The sequence below is a fragment of the Centroberyx gerrardi genome, chromosome 23 (assembly GCF_048128805.1).
Source record: "Centroberyx gerrardi isolate f3 chromosome 23, fCenGer3.hap1.cur.20231027, whole genome shotgun sequence".
NCBI classification, from domain to species: domain Eukaryota; kingdom Metazoa; phylum Chordata; class Actinopteri; order Beryciformes; family Berycidae; genus Centroberyx; species Centroberyx gerrardi.
Genome location: NC_136019.1, coordinates 11,763,516 through 11,780,996, shown reverse-complemented (window position 1 = coordinate 11,780,996; position 17,481 = coordinate 11,763,516). Strand labels below are relative to the sequence as shown.

Below are 17,481 nucleotides of genomic sequence, written 5' to 3'. Positions count from 1 at the left end.
TATGAATCCTTCTGCTACCTGTGGCCAACTTTGGCTGCAAGATCGTTTTAAATGTTTTTTGTAATCTAATGCGTTGCTTCTTGAGTTTCGTGCTGCGTCAAGCGAGACAGAGATCGCTAGAGTAAAACCGGAAGGAGAGCGATTCTGCTTCAAAATAAAAGGTAAAGGTTTTTATGTTTATTATTGGTACTTTGTATTACTCAAAAATGCTGCATTATTTTTTCAATTTAATTATTCATCGTCTTTACCTGCTTATTCCATGGAGGGACTGGCTATCCCAGCATACATTGGGCAGAAGGCAGGGAAACACCCTGGACAGGTCGCCAGTCCATCACAGGGCTAACACATAAATAGACAAACACACTCACATTCACATCTGGGCAGTTTAGAGTGTGTTTGGACTGTGGGAGGAAACCAATGCTAACACAGGGAGAACATGCAAACTCCACACAGAAAGGATTTGAACCCAGGACCTGTTGCTGTGAGGCAACATTGCTAACCACTGAGCCACATGTTTAATTTATTGATTTAACTTATTACAGTTCAATACAACATACATGTTACAGTACAATACAACAATAACAATCACGGGGGGAGGGATAATAATATACAGACATGCATACATGCATAGGCTACATAACATCATACTGGTATGCTCCGCTTTTATTTTGAAAGTTCTCACCGGAAGTCTGACTTGGAGCGGCTAACTTGACAGCGGTTAAGGACGCATCGTGACATCGGCTCCTGTCTCAAAAGTGAGCGGCAGACGGATACACCTGAGCCCGCACATAACTAGACCAGTCCCTAGAAAAACTACTGACATGATGCTACTTAAAAAATCTCGTTTTTGTTCTGCTAATGCGTTTACATTTTAGATTTTCCGAAGTTGAGAGCAGCGTTGGATGTTAATTCTGCTAAATGGGAGTGAGGAAGTGCAGCTGGCCCGTACAGCGGGGCTGAATCCCGTGCGTGCAGCTCGTGTCAACTTTGTGGAAATATGTAACGGTGGGATGACATTGTAACATGGAGCAGTCGACGACCCTTGACATAGAGACGCTGAAGGTAAGACAGTTTAGACCAAACCTTGACATGCGCATGTTTTATGTGATTTTGTTTTAAATTCTGGGGCTAAAACTGCCAAAGTTTGTCGGTGGAGAGGATCCCAGTTTGGCTAAATTGTGGCACGGACCGAGCATTATGCAACAGGCAAGAGAGTCTTCTTGACCGTCTTCCTTCACTTGAACAAATGTGCTGTAACGTATGCGGACAAATTTGAAAAGCACTTTTGAAGCATGTAGAATGAAGAAGACTTTAATATAAGGGGTTCAACAATGTGTTTGCTGGACATTCATTCATTTAAATAACAGCTATTGTGTTTTTCAGCCATTCAAATGATGTTGTAAGATTAATGCCCTTGTCTTAATAGTTACACCTTAGTCCTTTCTGTAACAGGTGCACCCATCAGTTAGTTTCTGCCATAAAAATGATATACTAACCCCCTTTTCCAACTAATAGAAGATGAAGGTAAAGTGTCTGCTCACTCTGTCCAATTTTGCACTAGTTGCAGCCTACTTAGTCCAGGCTAATATATGAGGAAATAACAAACATTTATCAGTGCTCAAAGACCACAGAAGTCCTTGAATTGAAAGTTGCTGAGGGTCATTATGTTCACATGTGAATTTCTCCCTCTTGCACCAATACCTCACACTCCACCCATTCTCCAGTTCAAGAAAGAGAGTAATGTGACAGCCTATGCATATTCTGCCTGCACTATTCTCATTATCATTCCAGTCTAGCAGGGGGAGGCATGCAGTAACCTCTGGATACAGTGTGTGTAAATATATATATATATATATATATATATATATGCATCTTCTCTCAGTGCTGCAGTGCAAAAGAAAAACCCGGTGTCAGGAACCCACACAACAGCAGAGTCTCTGTTTGGCCCATTGCACAGACAGCTTTGGGATTGGTGTAGGGTCAATGCTTATCAGTCAAGAAATAACTCCTGCTTGGGCTCTAAGTTGAGTCCTCGCTTACTAAGATGTCTGCAAGTTAGTTTTCTCTTTCAGCTTATTTGTTCTGTATCATATTCAATGTAAGCTACTTATTTTGAAACTTAAATGTGCTGAATTGTAAAGAAGGTTGCTGAAAGTGTAGGAATTGTACTATCTACTGTAATTTAAAAGAAAGGAGACTGTTGTGTTCGTAAAGGAGACTTCATTGTTTTAAAATCTTTGTTTCCATTATTGGCGATAATGCTCCGATCAGTCAGCCGCTTCCCCTGTGTGTTCGACTGATGAATGCAAATGATGTCTATGGGGGTGCTGTCCAAAATGGCCCCGTTGGCTGTCTAAGGATTTGCTGGGGATTAGCAAGGAGAGCTAGTGTACTGTGAAGTGTCTGTCTGTTTACATCAGCAGTTTGTCGTCTTTTGCCGCTGCCAGCACCATCAACACTGAGACGGGAACTGACAGAGCCCCAAACATCCAAGGCCCAGGCAGTAACAAAGCCAGCTGTCTGAATGTCGACATTAATGAGTGTTGCAAAGGTTACAGTCAAAGATCTCATTCAATTTCCTCAGTCTCTCTGTCAGAGGGTTGCAGCATATCACGGCGGTTTGCTGCACACTTTTTGTTGTAGACCACAAACACACATTTTTGCGGGTTTTTTCATGAAACTGTCATCAAAAGAACAGCTTTGAGGTATCGGCCGCCACGTACCACAAGCACAAGGAAATTCTCTGTGAAAAACCTTTTCAAACGTTTTTTTTTTGCCAGTGATGTTCAGAGGAATCTTGTTGGTTCTGTGTTCTGATTGAACAGCTGCGACCTTTCTTTGTGGAAGTCTTACTGGAGATCTTTGATCCCTGCTGGTGCCGTGCTTACAGTAGGTTATCTTTTTGCTTTCAGTTGAGGAAAGTGCACCGCCATCCAACAACAAAGAAAGGGCAACCTCACAGCGTAAGTTCAAACCATTGACAAGCACCAGCCCTATTGTTACTCCGCAGGGCAGATGGAGCCACCAAAATTGAATTTCACATTTTTGGTCGACCATCTATTGACTGCAGCATCTTCTCTGTCGCATCAGCACCATGTGAAATGGTTACATCAATGCAATGAGTTGCCTATTTGAGAAGTTGCTTGCATATGATGGGCTTGTCCAGTTACACTCTTGTATTCAGGCGTCTCTGTCTGTGTCTTTTAATTTAGACCTTCTGACAAAATAAAAGATAAGGTGCTTTAATATGTCGCACTTCTACGCTCACTGTGTCCAACCACTTTCCCTGTTGCTGCCTCAGCGACAGTTGGAAGGCTACTGTGCAGTGATATGCAGATAAAATACAGGATGGATGACTACCACTAGTATATAATCATTAGTGCACCTCAAATGTTGCCTTACCTCCAGCTGAGGAGGCCCTGTGGGACTCCTGTGGCACCGCTGAGTGAGAGAGCGTCAGCCGATTTGCTGATTAACATCATCAGGCATTAATAACGTCTCATTTTCTTTCATTAGGCGCTTCTCAGCTGTGTTTTGCTGCCTCTGCAGCGTGTCACTGTTTGATCAAAACAGCATGTAGAATATCGCCCTCTACGCTAATTGGTGAAGATGAGGCGTGCTGGCAGAGGGAAGGGACTGCTGGGTAATTGCTAGCCTTGGCTTGCTCCAGCTGCAACGGACTGTATGTTGTCAAAGCTCTGAGGACCCCCACCTCCCCCCCAGCAAAGAAACTGACAGTCACATCTCAGCAAAAACTTAATAGGGATTGATGAAGTACCCTATGAAAATGTGATAAATATGGTTTTGTATCAAATTCGCAAGGACTTTTCTGTTGCAGTGCATAATCTATAAAGATAGAGGCTTTTATAGCTTATTGTACCTTGGAGATGCAAGTTGCTGTGGAGGTGTTGAGCTATAAATAGAAATTGCATGTAATCAGGACTTGGCTAGTAGGTGGTAAACCATCCGTAGCTTTACAGCGGGTTTCAGACCCGGCTGCTCCTGATAATCTGTTGATATTCCTCTTGAATCTTAGAGTATATTTTGACATCATAGAGAGATCTTAATCTTAATCTTTTTCAGATGATGATGGCAGACATTAAAAATAATTGTTGTCCCAGAAAATGTGTTCTCATCTCGTGTGTCCACGTGGAGAGAAAAATGGTCACTTTTCACTTCTACAAAATACATAGTTTGCAGTTTTATTTGGTGCGGAAGTCTGTGCATTGATTGATTCTCTGGCCTATATTTGCAATCTGTGTTCGTCTCTTGTTCTTAAAAGAGCAAAACTACTTACAGGGGGATGGACAAAATAAAGGAAACACCTAGCAATATATGAATGTAATTTACCTAATGAGGAGTAGGGCCATCTTTTGCCTTCAGAACAGCTTCATTCATCCTTGTAATGCTGTTATACAAGACCTGAACTGTGTGTAATGGGATACTGGACCATTCTTAAAGAAGGAAAACCTTGAGGGATGAAGGAGCTGGAAATCAACTAAGCACTCTGCACTTCAAAATGTTTTAATATGCATTTATCTCTCTTGTTTACTATATATAGATCATTCTAATAAAAGAAAAAACTGATCACCATAAAAAAACTTTTTCTAAAGGTTGAATGTTGTTGGAGCCGTGGAAGGTGTTTCACTTTATCTTGGTGTTCAGGTTTTGTTTAGCAGTGTGTATGGGAGCGTTATCATCCTGTAATATGGTAAGATCATGAGGGAACAGTATTTGTACCCTAGGGTGCGCCTGGTCCTTGTTGAAATTGTTGCCAACATTCTGTAGGTACTGTTTTATCACTTATCTTTATGTTCGAGCTGTGCGCTCATATTGTCTTTCCTTTTCCCTGCTGAATCCTATTACTTTTGCTGCTGCAACAACTTAATGTCCCCATGGGGATCAATAAAGTTTCATCTTATCTTGAAATGGCCTCATGTTCTTCAGCCGTTATACAACCATGCAGAGCAATGATCAGTCCTAATGACTGCTAAAACATGGCTGCCCATACATTACAGATCCACCACCAGGTTTAACAGTGGGCAATCTTGGGTTGAAGGCATCCTTTGGCTTTTTCTGGACGTAAACCGGTCCGGATGCAGGAAAGAGGATGAAAGACGACTCATGAACCAAATTACTTTCTCCCATTGCTCTCACCAGATTCTGAGTCTTTGTGCTGTGGCCTTGAATACAAGCTGTTTCTGAATGACAGCCCTACCACAAATACCAGCTTTGTGAATTTTTTGTTGAGACTGTGTAACAGAGGCATTAAATAAATTCTGGGGTGACTTTTGAGGCTGTAGTTTTGTCTGTTTATCCCCGTCAGTGAGCTTTGACTTGTGACCACTATTCCTCTTTTCCAATGATTATCAACAATGTTCCCCTTGCCACATTAGTGATGCAAAATTAATAATCTTACAGTTTTCTGACCGATGTACTTCTAATTTGGACACCGATTATTTGGCCTCTTAGTAACTCCGCTTGTCTCGCTTGAATCACAATTAATGTCAGACCTCTTTTAAAGCTGACGCTGCTAATTGGCATTCGACTTAATATGACTCGCCTGCATAGCTGCCTTTGTTATTGTAATTTAGTGGCTTAGTTACAGGTGTTTTTCATGTGGTGTTTCTGTCATTTTGTCCGTCCCCTGTAGTTAGCCACGTTGATCAGTACAGCGAACGTGTTTGTGAGAGTCAACTGTGACCAGCATGCTGAAAAGACTGATTGACAAAACACTTTCACTCTGCTATGCACTCTCCTCCACTTGCTCTGTGAATAAACCAAGCTTTAGGAGGCATGACTCGACCGGAGTAATATATGCATTAAAACTCTGCAAAGAAATCACAGGATCCAGCAGCGCTGGGAACAGTGGGTTGCCATAGAAATTAGAAGTGCTGAAGTTTCCCCTAGCAACAGTGGATTGAAAATAGACTGGAGCTGTCCTGCGCTGGCATGGCTGTAGGCTAAAACTTTGGTCTTGAGCCATTTTTTTGGGGTGTTATACAATGTTTATATACCCTTGAGTGTCTCTCAGATTCCAATTAAGTGTAAGGACGTTAGAACTATAGCAAAGAGGATCTTGAGTGCTCAGTACTTCAGTAGTCGCCGCTCAGAGACAAAATACTTCAGTGGTTTTATGTTGAAGAAAGTGTAAACGCATCCTCCAAAGTTTCTGCTCCAAGCCTGATAGATTAACAGATGCAACTGATCGTGTTCTGAAACATAAACACAGTAATAGCACAAGTTTTTATGGAAAGTTGTAGTTAATCCATCGTGAAAATGACTTGCATGTCCTAGCTCTTGAGCTTATAACGTGCTTACCAGCCTTAGCGTTCCCACCTCTCATAATGCTCTTGTCCCTCAGCTGTATCACCGGCTAAATTGGAATCACTGACATTTCTAGGCCGGCGATATGGGTCATTTGTATTTGCTGCAAAGTCGCAACATCCATTTGTGAGACATCTGCCACCACCGGCAGATGTGACCCAAACTGTTATTCCAAGGAAACGCTCTCTAGAGGAGTGGATTAAATTGTGTCGCAGTAGTAAGCTTGTTGAAGACTTTTGTTGGATGCCAGGTCTGAAGTGCCGTAGCCTGCATTATGATTACTTTGTGTTGGAGGAGGTTGTCCAATAATTCATGCGGTTCCAAGTGAATAGGAACTATAGGCTGAAGCACACAGAGACCGCCAGGCCAAACTTGTTGGTGGGTTTGTGAATTTCAGAAGACTGAAATCTCGCCAATGGAATGCTTGGCCGTAATTTCTTCAAAATAATTTGTGCATACTAGGGATGGGACGATATATCGAAATTCAATATATCGCAATACAAAAATGTGACAATGTGTATCGTGGGGCAGAAAAATGAATTGTGATATTAGATATTTTATTCTGCTGTAGTAATCACAAAGTAATCACAAATGAGACGACTTTCCCATCAAAATTTCAAAAACTCTCTATCCAAATTATATGATTTGGACTTTTACATTCTAGGAAGCCAATGCCATTGCTAGAAAGATTTGTGGCTCAAAAATAAACATAATTCTGCACAGTCAGACTTTGTTGTCACTGAACTTGAATCGAGAACCCCATATCGCGTATCAAATCGTATCGTGAGGTAAGCATATCGTCCCATCCCTAGTGCATACAATAGAATTCTGATTTTATTGTTTAGGGTTGATTGTTCCTCTTCGGTTGACCGGTCAGTTTCTAACTCTGTGATTCCCATTTTTAAGTTTTCCCTACAGTACTAAATAGGCCGACCATGTACAGTAGGTTCTCCTCAGAGTAATGGTGGTGATATTTAAAAGATAGCTCTATTATGTAAAGCCAAGACTCCAGCATTGGATGCTTGCATAAAAATGCTCCCTGAGTTCTGTTCATTAAGATAAGTTAGCACTTTATTAATCCCCTTGGGGAAATTCAGGAGGGCAGGTAACGATGTACGGCGCCTATTTCTAGCACTAGCCTTTAACCAGCTGATACACACTCTCACCCAATCCCATACAGCTGGATTCAGTGTCTGTAGTGGTTTTGTAATCAGTGAAATATAGCTCCAACAGATATTGATTTATTGCAACAATGAAATGCCAACATAGGGCATGTTTATGTTTCCTGTTTGTTAACCTATCCAGTTAAAGCAGTAGAATATAGGCTGTGTGTGTCAATTTTCTATAGCAGACAAAGGCTTCATGTTGCTGCTCCGTATGCAAGTTTGGCGAGAGTAGTAAGGAATAAAATTTCTGCCACTATTCTAACCTTTGCCAAGTACTTTCGTTCCTCATTGAAAAAGTCATCAGCTCACTGAGCTAAAGAATCCTTGCTCTGCCACTGTTAATGAGGACCTGTCAGGAAAACATACAATCTAATGACAACTGGCACCACTGAGTGTCCTATGCTAATGACATGCTAAGTATGAATAAAGCATGTATGGATCCCTGCTTCAGTTATGCATGCATAGCACTTCTGGAGTATTCCTTTGGGGAAGACTGTGCTCAGGTGTGTCAGTTATGGATGTGTGGCCATGAGACATTCTTCCATCGCAAGACGTATAATAAACCAAAGCGGTTTCTCTCTGTGTACTACCAAGCACTTGGCTTTATTTATTAGCTATGCAAAAGTGTGGAAGGGCAGGCCGACTCTATATGAATTCATCCATAGCTGAACAGAAAGCGGTGTTCGTAGCTCAGCTAGCCTTGCCACCTGTGACGGTAAGTTACACCCTGTCAACCCTGCGGTCACCGCTGGCAGAAGAACAGCAACTGCTGACACTCGCCTGGACGACCACATTTGACAGTCATCAGCGCCTCTGATCTTAGATCAGAGCTCACATGTAGTAAGTTTTGAGTGCTGCCTGCCAGGGACTGACTTACTCACCTAGACTATATACAGTATATCATTTTCCGGAAGCAAACTGACCCTCCGTCCCAAAATCGACCTCCTATTTTCATTAGTGTTGAGTGGAAGAAATGGACCGTCTAATGTGTTTATGACATGACCTTTGTGAAGAACGTGCTAGAAACATACCCTTCCATCAAGGTTGGGATAAACAAGCCCATGGGCCGACTTGATTTCAAAGCAACCTTCTCCATCAATTTGCTGGTCATTCTTCCATAAAGCCTGCTGAGACACACTTAGTGCAAAATGGAAAATGAAATACTTTGCCGTTTTTTAAAGGTTGATGGGCAACCATGTGCAACAACGTTCACAAGATCTCAAGTCTCAGGGGGGAAATAAACAGGTTGGCTGCAGGAAGCTGTCACTCATGGTGACATTGTTTGTGAACATAGGGACCCAGTTCGATAAAATGTCAACATTTAATTAGCATGGAAAACAAAGCTGTGACACTTTGTTATTAAATCCATACAAATGATGTTTAGCGATGTAGTGGCCTGTTTGTACATGAATACAACAACCGGAAATGTTCTCCAAGAGCTTTGGCATATTGGTTCTTAGCGGCACTGTTGGGCCAATCATTCCCTTGACTGTTCACTAACTTGTCAGCAATGAATCTTGACTGATGATCCCTCTTTCCTAAATCGGCATGAAACACACCGTTTTTTCTTTAAATGGGAACTCTGATGTGGTATCTCAGTTAATAAAATCAAGTCACCCCAACAACCTTGTCTGTTAGGCGCAGAGCTTGATGGATTACTCTATCGGTTCAATTTTAAGAAGTGTATAGAGCCAGTGTACCCAGGTATGTGATCACAGAAGCCGGAAAAAGCAGGAAAGTAGTAATCAGCCATGCAAAAACTGAAATCCTGACTTTGAAAATTTGAACAATCACATCCCAGTGTATCCTTCGAACTCTCCATTCAATTACCATGCATGGACTTTTCAGCCTGTAGTAATACCCCAGTTTACATTCATGGGATGGTTTCACTTTTTGCTCTTTCTTTTTAATAGCAGAACTTTTCAAAATTGTGAAATAACAGTTTAGGAGGTACTTTCTCAATCGTGCCTAAGCTCCTTTGCAAGCCCAGAGCCATAACTGCGTACGTGTGATTGCTTTTGTGGAGCCTATATAATCTTTACAGCCATGTTACATAAAGGCCGCTGTCTTTGGTTGTGTTGCAGATTACCCAGGAGCAGTATATACTTGCGTCCCAGTCCCTGCACCTCCAGCGCCCTGGCTGCAATGCCGTCTACCCAGTGGGTCTGTACGGCTGGAGGAAAAGATGCTTCTATTTCTTCCTGCTGCTGCTCCTGGTCATCATGATAGTTAACCTGGCGCTCACTGTCTGGATAATAAAGGTCATGAATTTCTCAGTGGTGAGTACACCATGGCATCCTTGCCAATAACACTGACTCAGTTGGACAGGTGATGTTATGCGTCTTGAATTTAACTGTTAACATATTAAAGAAATAATCCACAATGAGTCTTTTGGCCTCCATATTCAGTCATGTCAAAACAAGGACACTTCAGGACACTATCCCAAACCTTACATTTGTGGAGTGTATCCACTAAATTGCATGCCTTACTTTCTCAAGGTTAAGAAATAGTTTGTCAACAAATGCTAATTTTAGTGCAGTATATGGGTCAAGTATAGATTTTCAGTTATATGGATATAGAATCCTAGTCTTGACCTTAATACAAAGCCTGATGGGAAGAATTGTATTCACGGCAGCTCATTTAAAACCGTCTCCCATGCTGTGAGTTTTTCCTCATTTGGATTTGGTAAAGAATTAGAAAAGACTTGGAAGCGGCACCGGCTGACACACAATGTGTTAATCTCGAAAAGAAAAACCAAGCAGGCAGATGCTGCGAGTCCCTGTGACATTTTCAGGGACAATGCACACAATCTACCATTTTGTCAACAAACTCCTGATGGCAGCATCCCCCCTCTGTGACGGACGCGTCCCCCGACTATCGCTATCACTCCCCCACTCCCTCGCCTCCCATCAATCTGTGTCATGAGTAAAAGACCTTATCAGCGCTGTTGGTGTCGCTCCAGAAAATGTACTCCACTGCTCCCCATCTCTCAGGACTTGGGCAACTCAGTAAGAAGACGCCTGCCAACCTGCACCCCCCTCCTACTGGAATTATAATAAGTTTGTTTCTGAGCAGATAGACTTTGGCATGAGAGAAAGTTATTTTTTTTATACTATTGTTTTGAAAAGCATCGGTGACAATCACACCGCCAACGCTGAATAATTCTCCAACTTTCTGTTACACCCAAAGGCATCATTCCTATCATTTAAATTTTAAGTTAAATTGATTTCTTCACCCTGCAAACACACCCTTAGGATTTGGAATCAAGTCTCTATCTCTGTTACTGTCATAGTTACGGCTAAAAACTGTAATTGTCTAATCATGGAAATCCCAGATCCAGATCACCACCGAAATCGAATCAATTGTTCCTTCGCCAAAGGCCGATCTGTCCACCACATTGCATGGAAATCTATTCATAGGTTTTTGGGATATCCTGCTGACAGAGAGACAAACAAACTATCGAGTGAAAACATAACCTCCTTGGCAGAGGTAATAAATATGGCATATTTACTATTTACATGCATTAAATGCCACACACACCCTCTTCGGCCAATTTTATTCTCAAAAATTGTACATACACTGTGCACTCTTTGAAGATATGATATATACAGTATAATATATATATTCCATCGTCCACCTTTTGCGGAGGTCCATAATATTCCTTTTAACAAGCACACCTGGATGTATGAGAGAAGATGCCCGACTCATTCCTCCCTGACTTCCTCACTGGTCTGAAGATGAGGCACAATGGCCATTTTCATTTTAATCTACTTTGACATTTTGTCTGGGTGTGGAATTAAACCTGACTTATTTAAAACTACACATCAGCCGCAAGCCAACTCATGTAAATCTGTGTAAATGTAAATCTGGTATTTGTTTTTAGAGTTGTCGTCGGTGTGCTACTCTCCTCCACCATCACTTCCATAGCTGCCACATTAGCCATGGTGTTGCTCAGTCTGCCTCCCACTGCACCCAGCCTGTCACCCTGACACCGCTGACTGTCTGTGGCATTGTCACCTTGGTGTCATGTCCTACTTCTGCCCTGTCATTCAGCACCGCCCGTCCACCTGCCTGTCTGGCCTGCCGGCATTAATACACAACAGCTATTGCCCAGCCTAATGCAGTTCAGGGACAGGAGAATTCAATTTTGTATGCTTTTGGGAAGACACGGCATGTACGCTAAGATCCTTTCAATCAAATCATGAATTTTGACAAGGAGGTTAATAGACTTTTGTGTGTGTGCACCAAATACTTTTTTGCTCATCACAGCAACACTGATATGGCCTTTAGCACACAGTGCAGCATAGGATGGGAACACTAATGCATATTGCTGTATTTCTTCCTCTGATATTCATGATTATGTTGCAGGACGGAATGGGAAACCTGCAGTTGAACCAAGATGGGATTCGCCTGGAGGGAATCTCCGAGTTTCTTTTGCCTCTCTATGTGAATGAGATCCAGTCCAGAAGGGTAAGTTCTCACTGTCCTCAAGGTGCCTGGTGATCAATGCAGTGTGGCACTCATGAACTAGGAATAACTACCATCGACTGGAACCTATGTGAAAAGCTCTTACGGAAAAAGATCTTGCCAAAACCATTGACAAGCTGGTATTGATCTCTCAGTGTTGGGGAAGTATAATCAATTCATTAACAACAAAGGCCAACTTTCCTCCAAGGCTCTCCGACTTGAAGGCACTTTGATGTAGCCTTATATTTCTGCATGGTGCCTGGGTTGGAGAGATTCTCTCTCTCTCTCTCTCTCTCTCTCTCTCTCTCTCTCTCTCTCTCTCTCTCTCTCTCTCTCTCTCTCTCTCTCTCTCTCTCTCTCTCTCTCTCTCTCTCCCCCCCCCCTCTCTCTCTCTCTCTCTCTCTCTCTCTCTCTCCCCCCCCCTCTCTCTCTCTCTCTCTCTCTCCCTCCCTCTTTCTTGTGCGCTCCTCTTCTCCTCCTCCTCATTTCCTGTCATCCTCCAACGGTGTGCTATCAGGGGCTGCCATCGGCAGGAGATGGGTAATAGGCTGCCTCTCGGCTGCTCACAGGTCACATACAACCCTACAGGAGATTACAGACGATTACAGAGGGACCAGAGTCCCCCGCTGGATTTCCAATCAAGCCCACGCGATAAATTCCCCTCTCCGCTTCCTCCCTCCTCCTTCTCCTCTTTGATGTTCAGTAGATTAACCAACACAGCTCCAGTGCAAAGTTGATCCAAATTTTCTTCTCCCACACGAATCATAGACACCCAGTTGGATCATTCCCTTTTGAGTGATTAGGCATGGTGCAGAAAGCAATTTCAAGCGCTGGAAGCTGGGGTTCCATGTAGATTCGATTTTTGAGGGATGTCGATGGAGGCAGTGGCTAGATAGTGGGTAGGATTTGCCACACCAGATTGAGAAACAAGTTGGAATTGCCTACTCAGAGTCTTTGATGTTCTAGTTCAAGCTAAACATTTATTTAAATATAACGGTGGCGCACTTAGCACATGGCAAACACCTCAAGGCCACTGCAGACGCCCGAGCCGAACATTCGACAAAGCCAATATTTCATTCCCCACCGTGGGCTAACACAGTAGTGGTGCAATAACGCCTGCAGACATTTTTACTGTCTTGTTTTACAGACAGGCTGTGCAGTGGCACCCTTATCTACTGGCACCAGAAATATTTGCAGGACAAAAATCTCTGTGGGTCACTCAATATTTCTCACCTGAGGAAATATGTCAAGCACTGAGAGAGCAGGGATTAGGGTTATCCAATGAGCGGTAGAGAGTTTACACCACGGTGAACGGCGCCTTTTTTCAGTCAGATAACCACCATTGATCAATAAGCCATTACCACAAAGAGCGTTGGACACAGTAGTATATTGGAGATATCTTATAAAAGGTAAATAACAGCATCACAATATTTTTTTACGTCTGCTCAAGCCTTGAACCTTGATTACTTTTCACTGCTCATAGGCATGTTTTTGTTGTTTTTTTCACTTTAGCATATGTAGGAATTTTTTGCGGACTGCGATATCTCCCAGCTGGCATTATAAATTGCGTAAGCGTGTCAACACAAGCTGTAAACATAGCAGGGAATCCACCGACGTCAGCAGTCCAAGGTATCAACCGTACTCACCAAAAGCGAGAAATATCTGCTTCAGTTCATGTCGGGTTGATTTTTAAATTCAGAAATACAAATGATTTTGGATGTGGGCATTCCAACGAGTAAAATACATAACGAATGTTTCCAAACTGAAGCAACAAAATCCTGTTTTTCTGCATCTTCTAATATGACTTGATATGTAATCAAGGAAGTGTGCGAGCAAGCTAAAAGTATTAATTTCCACTTCTTCGTCAAATGGACTATTATAACTGAAATGTAGTGATAATTGTTCGATCACAGCTATCTAAAGGTATGTGTAACTGCAGTGTGAGTGTTATTGTGTTGAAAAGACAAATTTGGTTTCAGCTGCTGGGGATTGTGTTTGCCCTGTGGGTGTGTGTTGGAGAGCAGCGCTCCCTGTAGCAGAGGGGTACGTAAAGCTCTACAGTGAAATAAGTGACGAAATTTTTTACACAATCAATCGTCATGATGGTAAAAACTAGGAAAATGAGAACCAGGTTGAAAATACAAGGAATTATCCTTTAACATATCCACTAAGTGTAATAACTTCACCAGTTGCCAATGAGAGAATTGCCTGTTATTCAGCCAGACAAGAGGAAGTGAAGTAAGAGTAAACTGAAGGTCAGTAATTCAGTACACACTATTTCTTATTGCAATAGGCATATTTCACTTTGTTGACCTAACACATCATTTAGTTTCCTGGTAGATTCTTGGCAAACAACTGAAAGCACTGCACAAACTAGACGAGTCTTTTGCACATGCACTGGGCCGATATCTGACGCTGCTCAAGAGCAACAGTGGTCAAATTTGTCTTCGTGAGCAGTGATGTACTTTTTTTAGGAGAGTGGGCAGTCCATCAACTTTTTTAGTGTTTTTTTAAATGTATATAGCCCAGTGGTTTTCAATCATGTGCCTTTTGAGGCTCAAGAGTCTGCAGGTTTTCATTCCTGCTAAACACAACAGCAGCTGATTTCACTGATTAGTTCCTCCTCTCTGGCTGAAGGTGCTGAGAGGTGAAATCAGCTGCTGTGAGTGTTTTGTTGGAATGAAAGCCTGCAGACTCTCGGGCCTCGATGGCACATGGCTGGAAAACCACTGATGCAGACAGCAGGAAAACAGAGAGGGAGACAGAAGGCAGACTTGACGACTCGGCTGTCTCTGGGCATGTGTGAGCATCACACCTGACGTCAAGTGATGTACTCAGTTATGATCCATCGCTTTAGGAAGGAACATTGGCCTGAATCGTATCAAAGCCATGCAAATCATACCAAAGCCTGCATGTAATGGATAGTGTAAAATAGTAGGGGTGGATGGATTATTTAAAATAGAGGTGTGATGAAGGAAATGGCCACTTGTCATTTCAACATTCAGCTGACATGGCCAGATATTACAAGTTTCCCTTCAAGATATTCCCCTGTTGGTAAGTGTCACACTGTAAATGCGCTGAACTATTTCAAATCGAACTGAGAAACCTGAATTTGCATCTTTCCTTTTGAATTTAACTGCCTGCCTCAGTCTGAAAAATAATGTACTAGGCATCAGGTATCAGGCAGCACAGTGATGTAGTTAATCAAATCTCTGCCATTCAGATTGTTGGCTGTAGCTGTTGTCTCTGGGGACCCTGACTGGTCTATAAATAGCAGCGGATGCAGGTGTAATTCATTGGAGTGAAAACTGTCCCTCACCGAGGCGCATCTACTTGTATTGATAAGCATGACAAAGGCCACTGTAACAGCCAATTATGAATCCAAGGCTGCGGATGTGGGCTAAAATGATTCACTCATTGTTGTCACAGGTGTTTCCAGCAAACTCCACTAGTGCCTCAGAAATCTGAAGATCACTGGAACAGAGTTTGCTCAAACCAATTAAATTTGGATAACAGCAATGCATTGAAATACTGGGGGCGGTTAATTTTCAAAAAATGCCTGCAGACACGTTCCAAAACTCCCTGTAGCATCCAGTTTGTTGCTGGTTTCTAATTAAACATTTCAACAAGGACATGACAACACACTAGAATATATTTTCACCTTGTGGCATATTTAGTTCATTATGCTTATTTGGTCAGTTAGGATGTCTGCAGTTTAGGTAAATGAGATTCTACTACAACAACAAACTATAATTCAACTTTAAAATATTTTTCAGCACAGGTTTGGTTGGGGTTATACAGTGTGGCAGCTAAACCCCGAGCAGCATCCTTTAACTACGCTTTAAAGGCCCGCAGTTTATTTTACACACACTCACAGCAAGATAGGAGCATCGTACAACTTTGCTTTCTTTAAAACTACTTTGTTGAAGTAGTCTGCCATGCTCTTGCCTTTGGCTGTGATGTTATTCATTGTATGCAAGGAAGCATCCTTTGCCTTCCAGCAGCCATGGTAATTTTTCAGTCTGACGGGGCCCGCTGCACCTACAACAACAGCCTCCATTTATGTGCATTCACTCTGATCTGCACTTGACCTTCCACAAGAGGCGCAATGACTGAAAAGCCTTTCATGTGATCCCAAAGAAGTGTTCAGGGGAGCAGCGGCGTCTCAGCCATTGGCCCCTCAGGAAACAGTTTAAGACCTGTAAACTCTTTAAAGTGATACTTCAAATCGAGAACTCGAATTTCCTCACGCTACAGTGCTTCCTGGAGAACTTCTATTCATGATGCGCATTTATATCGAGAGGGAGCAAGCAGGGGAATGAAAACGATCTGCATGACCTCCGCAAAGTTACACACCTAACAAACTTGGCAGATAATCTACAACAATTTGATGCCTCTTTTGGGAAAGCATGCAGTTAACCAAAACTAAAATACTGGTTTGCAGAAAAATTATTAGATCAATTGCAAAACTGATAATCAAGCTAAAAGTGGAAAGTGGCATTTGTATTTTAGAAATAATAAAAGAGAAATGATCAAACTATAAAATTGCCACACATTAATTAAAATGTCACAGAAGAGTGACACAAATACAAGAGCAGAAGAGTTATCTAAGTCTGTATTATGTAATTTCATATACTGATTTTATATATTTATTGTATTTATTCACTGATGGTTCCTCCTTGACCCTCCAGAAAGATGTTAGAAGGGAGTTATTGCAGAGAAAGCCATGGCCGGCAGACATGTGAAGTGGCAGCGAGCCCTGCAGGCTTCAATTTCTTTGGAGCTGCTCATAAATGCACATATTCTATAGTGCGTCTTGATTACATGCCCATCTCTAGGATCCATAATGTGTTTAGCAGCCTCTCTGTAGTTGAGGTTATGCATGTATTTCTTCAGAGCAGCTTATAGGAGCCAGTATGTGTATTCTCTGTAAGCGGTGCCAGTGTCTTTGCCAATCATGTTAAATTGCAGGATCATTTTCTAGCACGTGCTTTTCGCAATAACACAAGGAATCAAACCTATTCTGAGAATCACAGGTGCTGATCATGGAGCCAGACACTTATCCCACTCAGCTATATCTGAGCTTTGCACATAACTCATGCATTGTGTTATTCGTACACGTGTCCCCACTACTGACGTTAACCTTCGAAAAATCTTCAGATGTGAAGCGGGTCGGGAGTTCAAATCAACAACCTTCATGCATATATTTATCCTAATATGCAACATCCAGGCTCCGCTCACCACGCTCTTGTCAACTCATTCACAGTATATGAGAGTCTGTGTACCGACAGCAAAGACCTGTTGCCATGCAGGATGCAGGGGAGAGAGGCAGCAGAGCCATCAAAACACCTTTAGCAGCTTATTTATTCTCACAAATGCTACTGGGCTTTGGCAGGCAGACGTGCGTACGCAAACACTAATGTATGCCTCTCACTTGCTCACACAAAGACTACACACACACACACACACACTTGCGTGAGCTCATACACACACGGACACACTGTTGTACTTCCTCCCATAT

The 17,481-nt window shown here is 42.3% G+C and overlaps 1 protein-coding gene across 3 annotated transcripts in view; it reads left to right on the top strand.

Moving 5' to 3' along the window:
* Positions 1-962: 962 nt before the first annotated feature.
* Positions 963-17,481, top strand: part of LOC139914477 (zeta-sarcoglycan-like) — a 31,901-nt gene continuing 15,382 nt past the window's right edge. For 2 of the 3 annotated variants that reach the window (XM_071902822.2, XM_071902807.2), the window contains exons 1-3: positions 963-1,062; positions 9,578-9,772; positions 11,862-11,963. In XM_071902822.2, coding sequence (XP_071758923.1) covers positions 1,024-1,062; positions 9,578-9,772; positions 11,862-11,963 — 336 coding nt within the window. In that variant the 5' untranslated portion in view covers positions 963-1,023. The remainder of the gene's footprint in view (positions 1,063-9,577; positions 9,773-11,861; positions 11,964-17,481) is intronic. The other variant, XM_071902815.2, reaches the window with a different exon arrangement.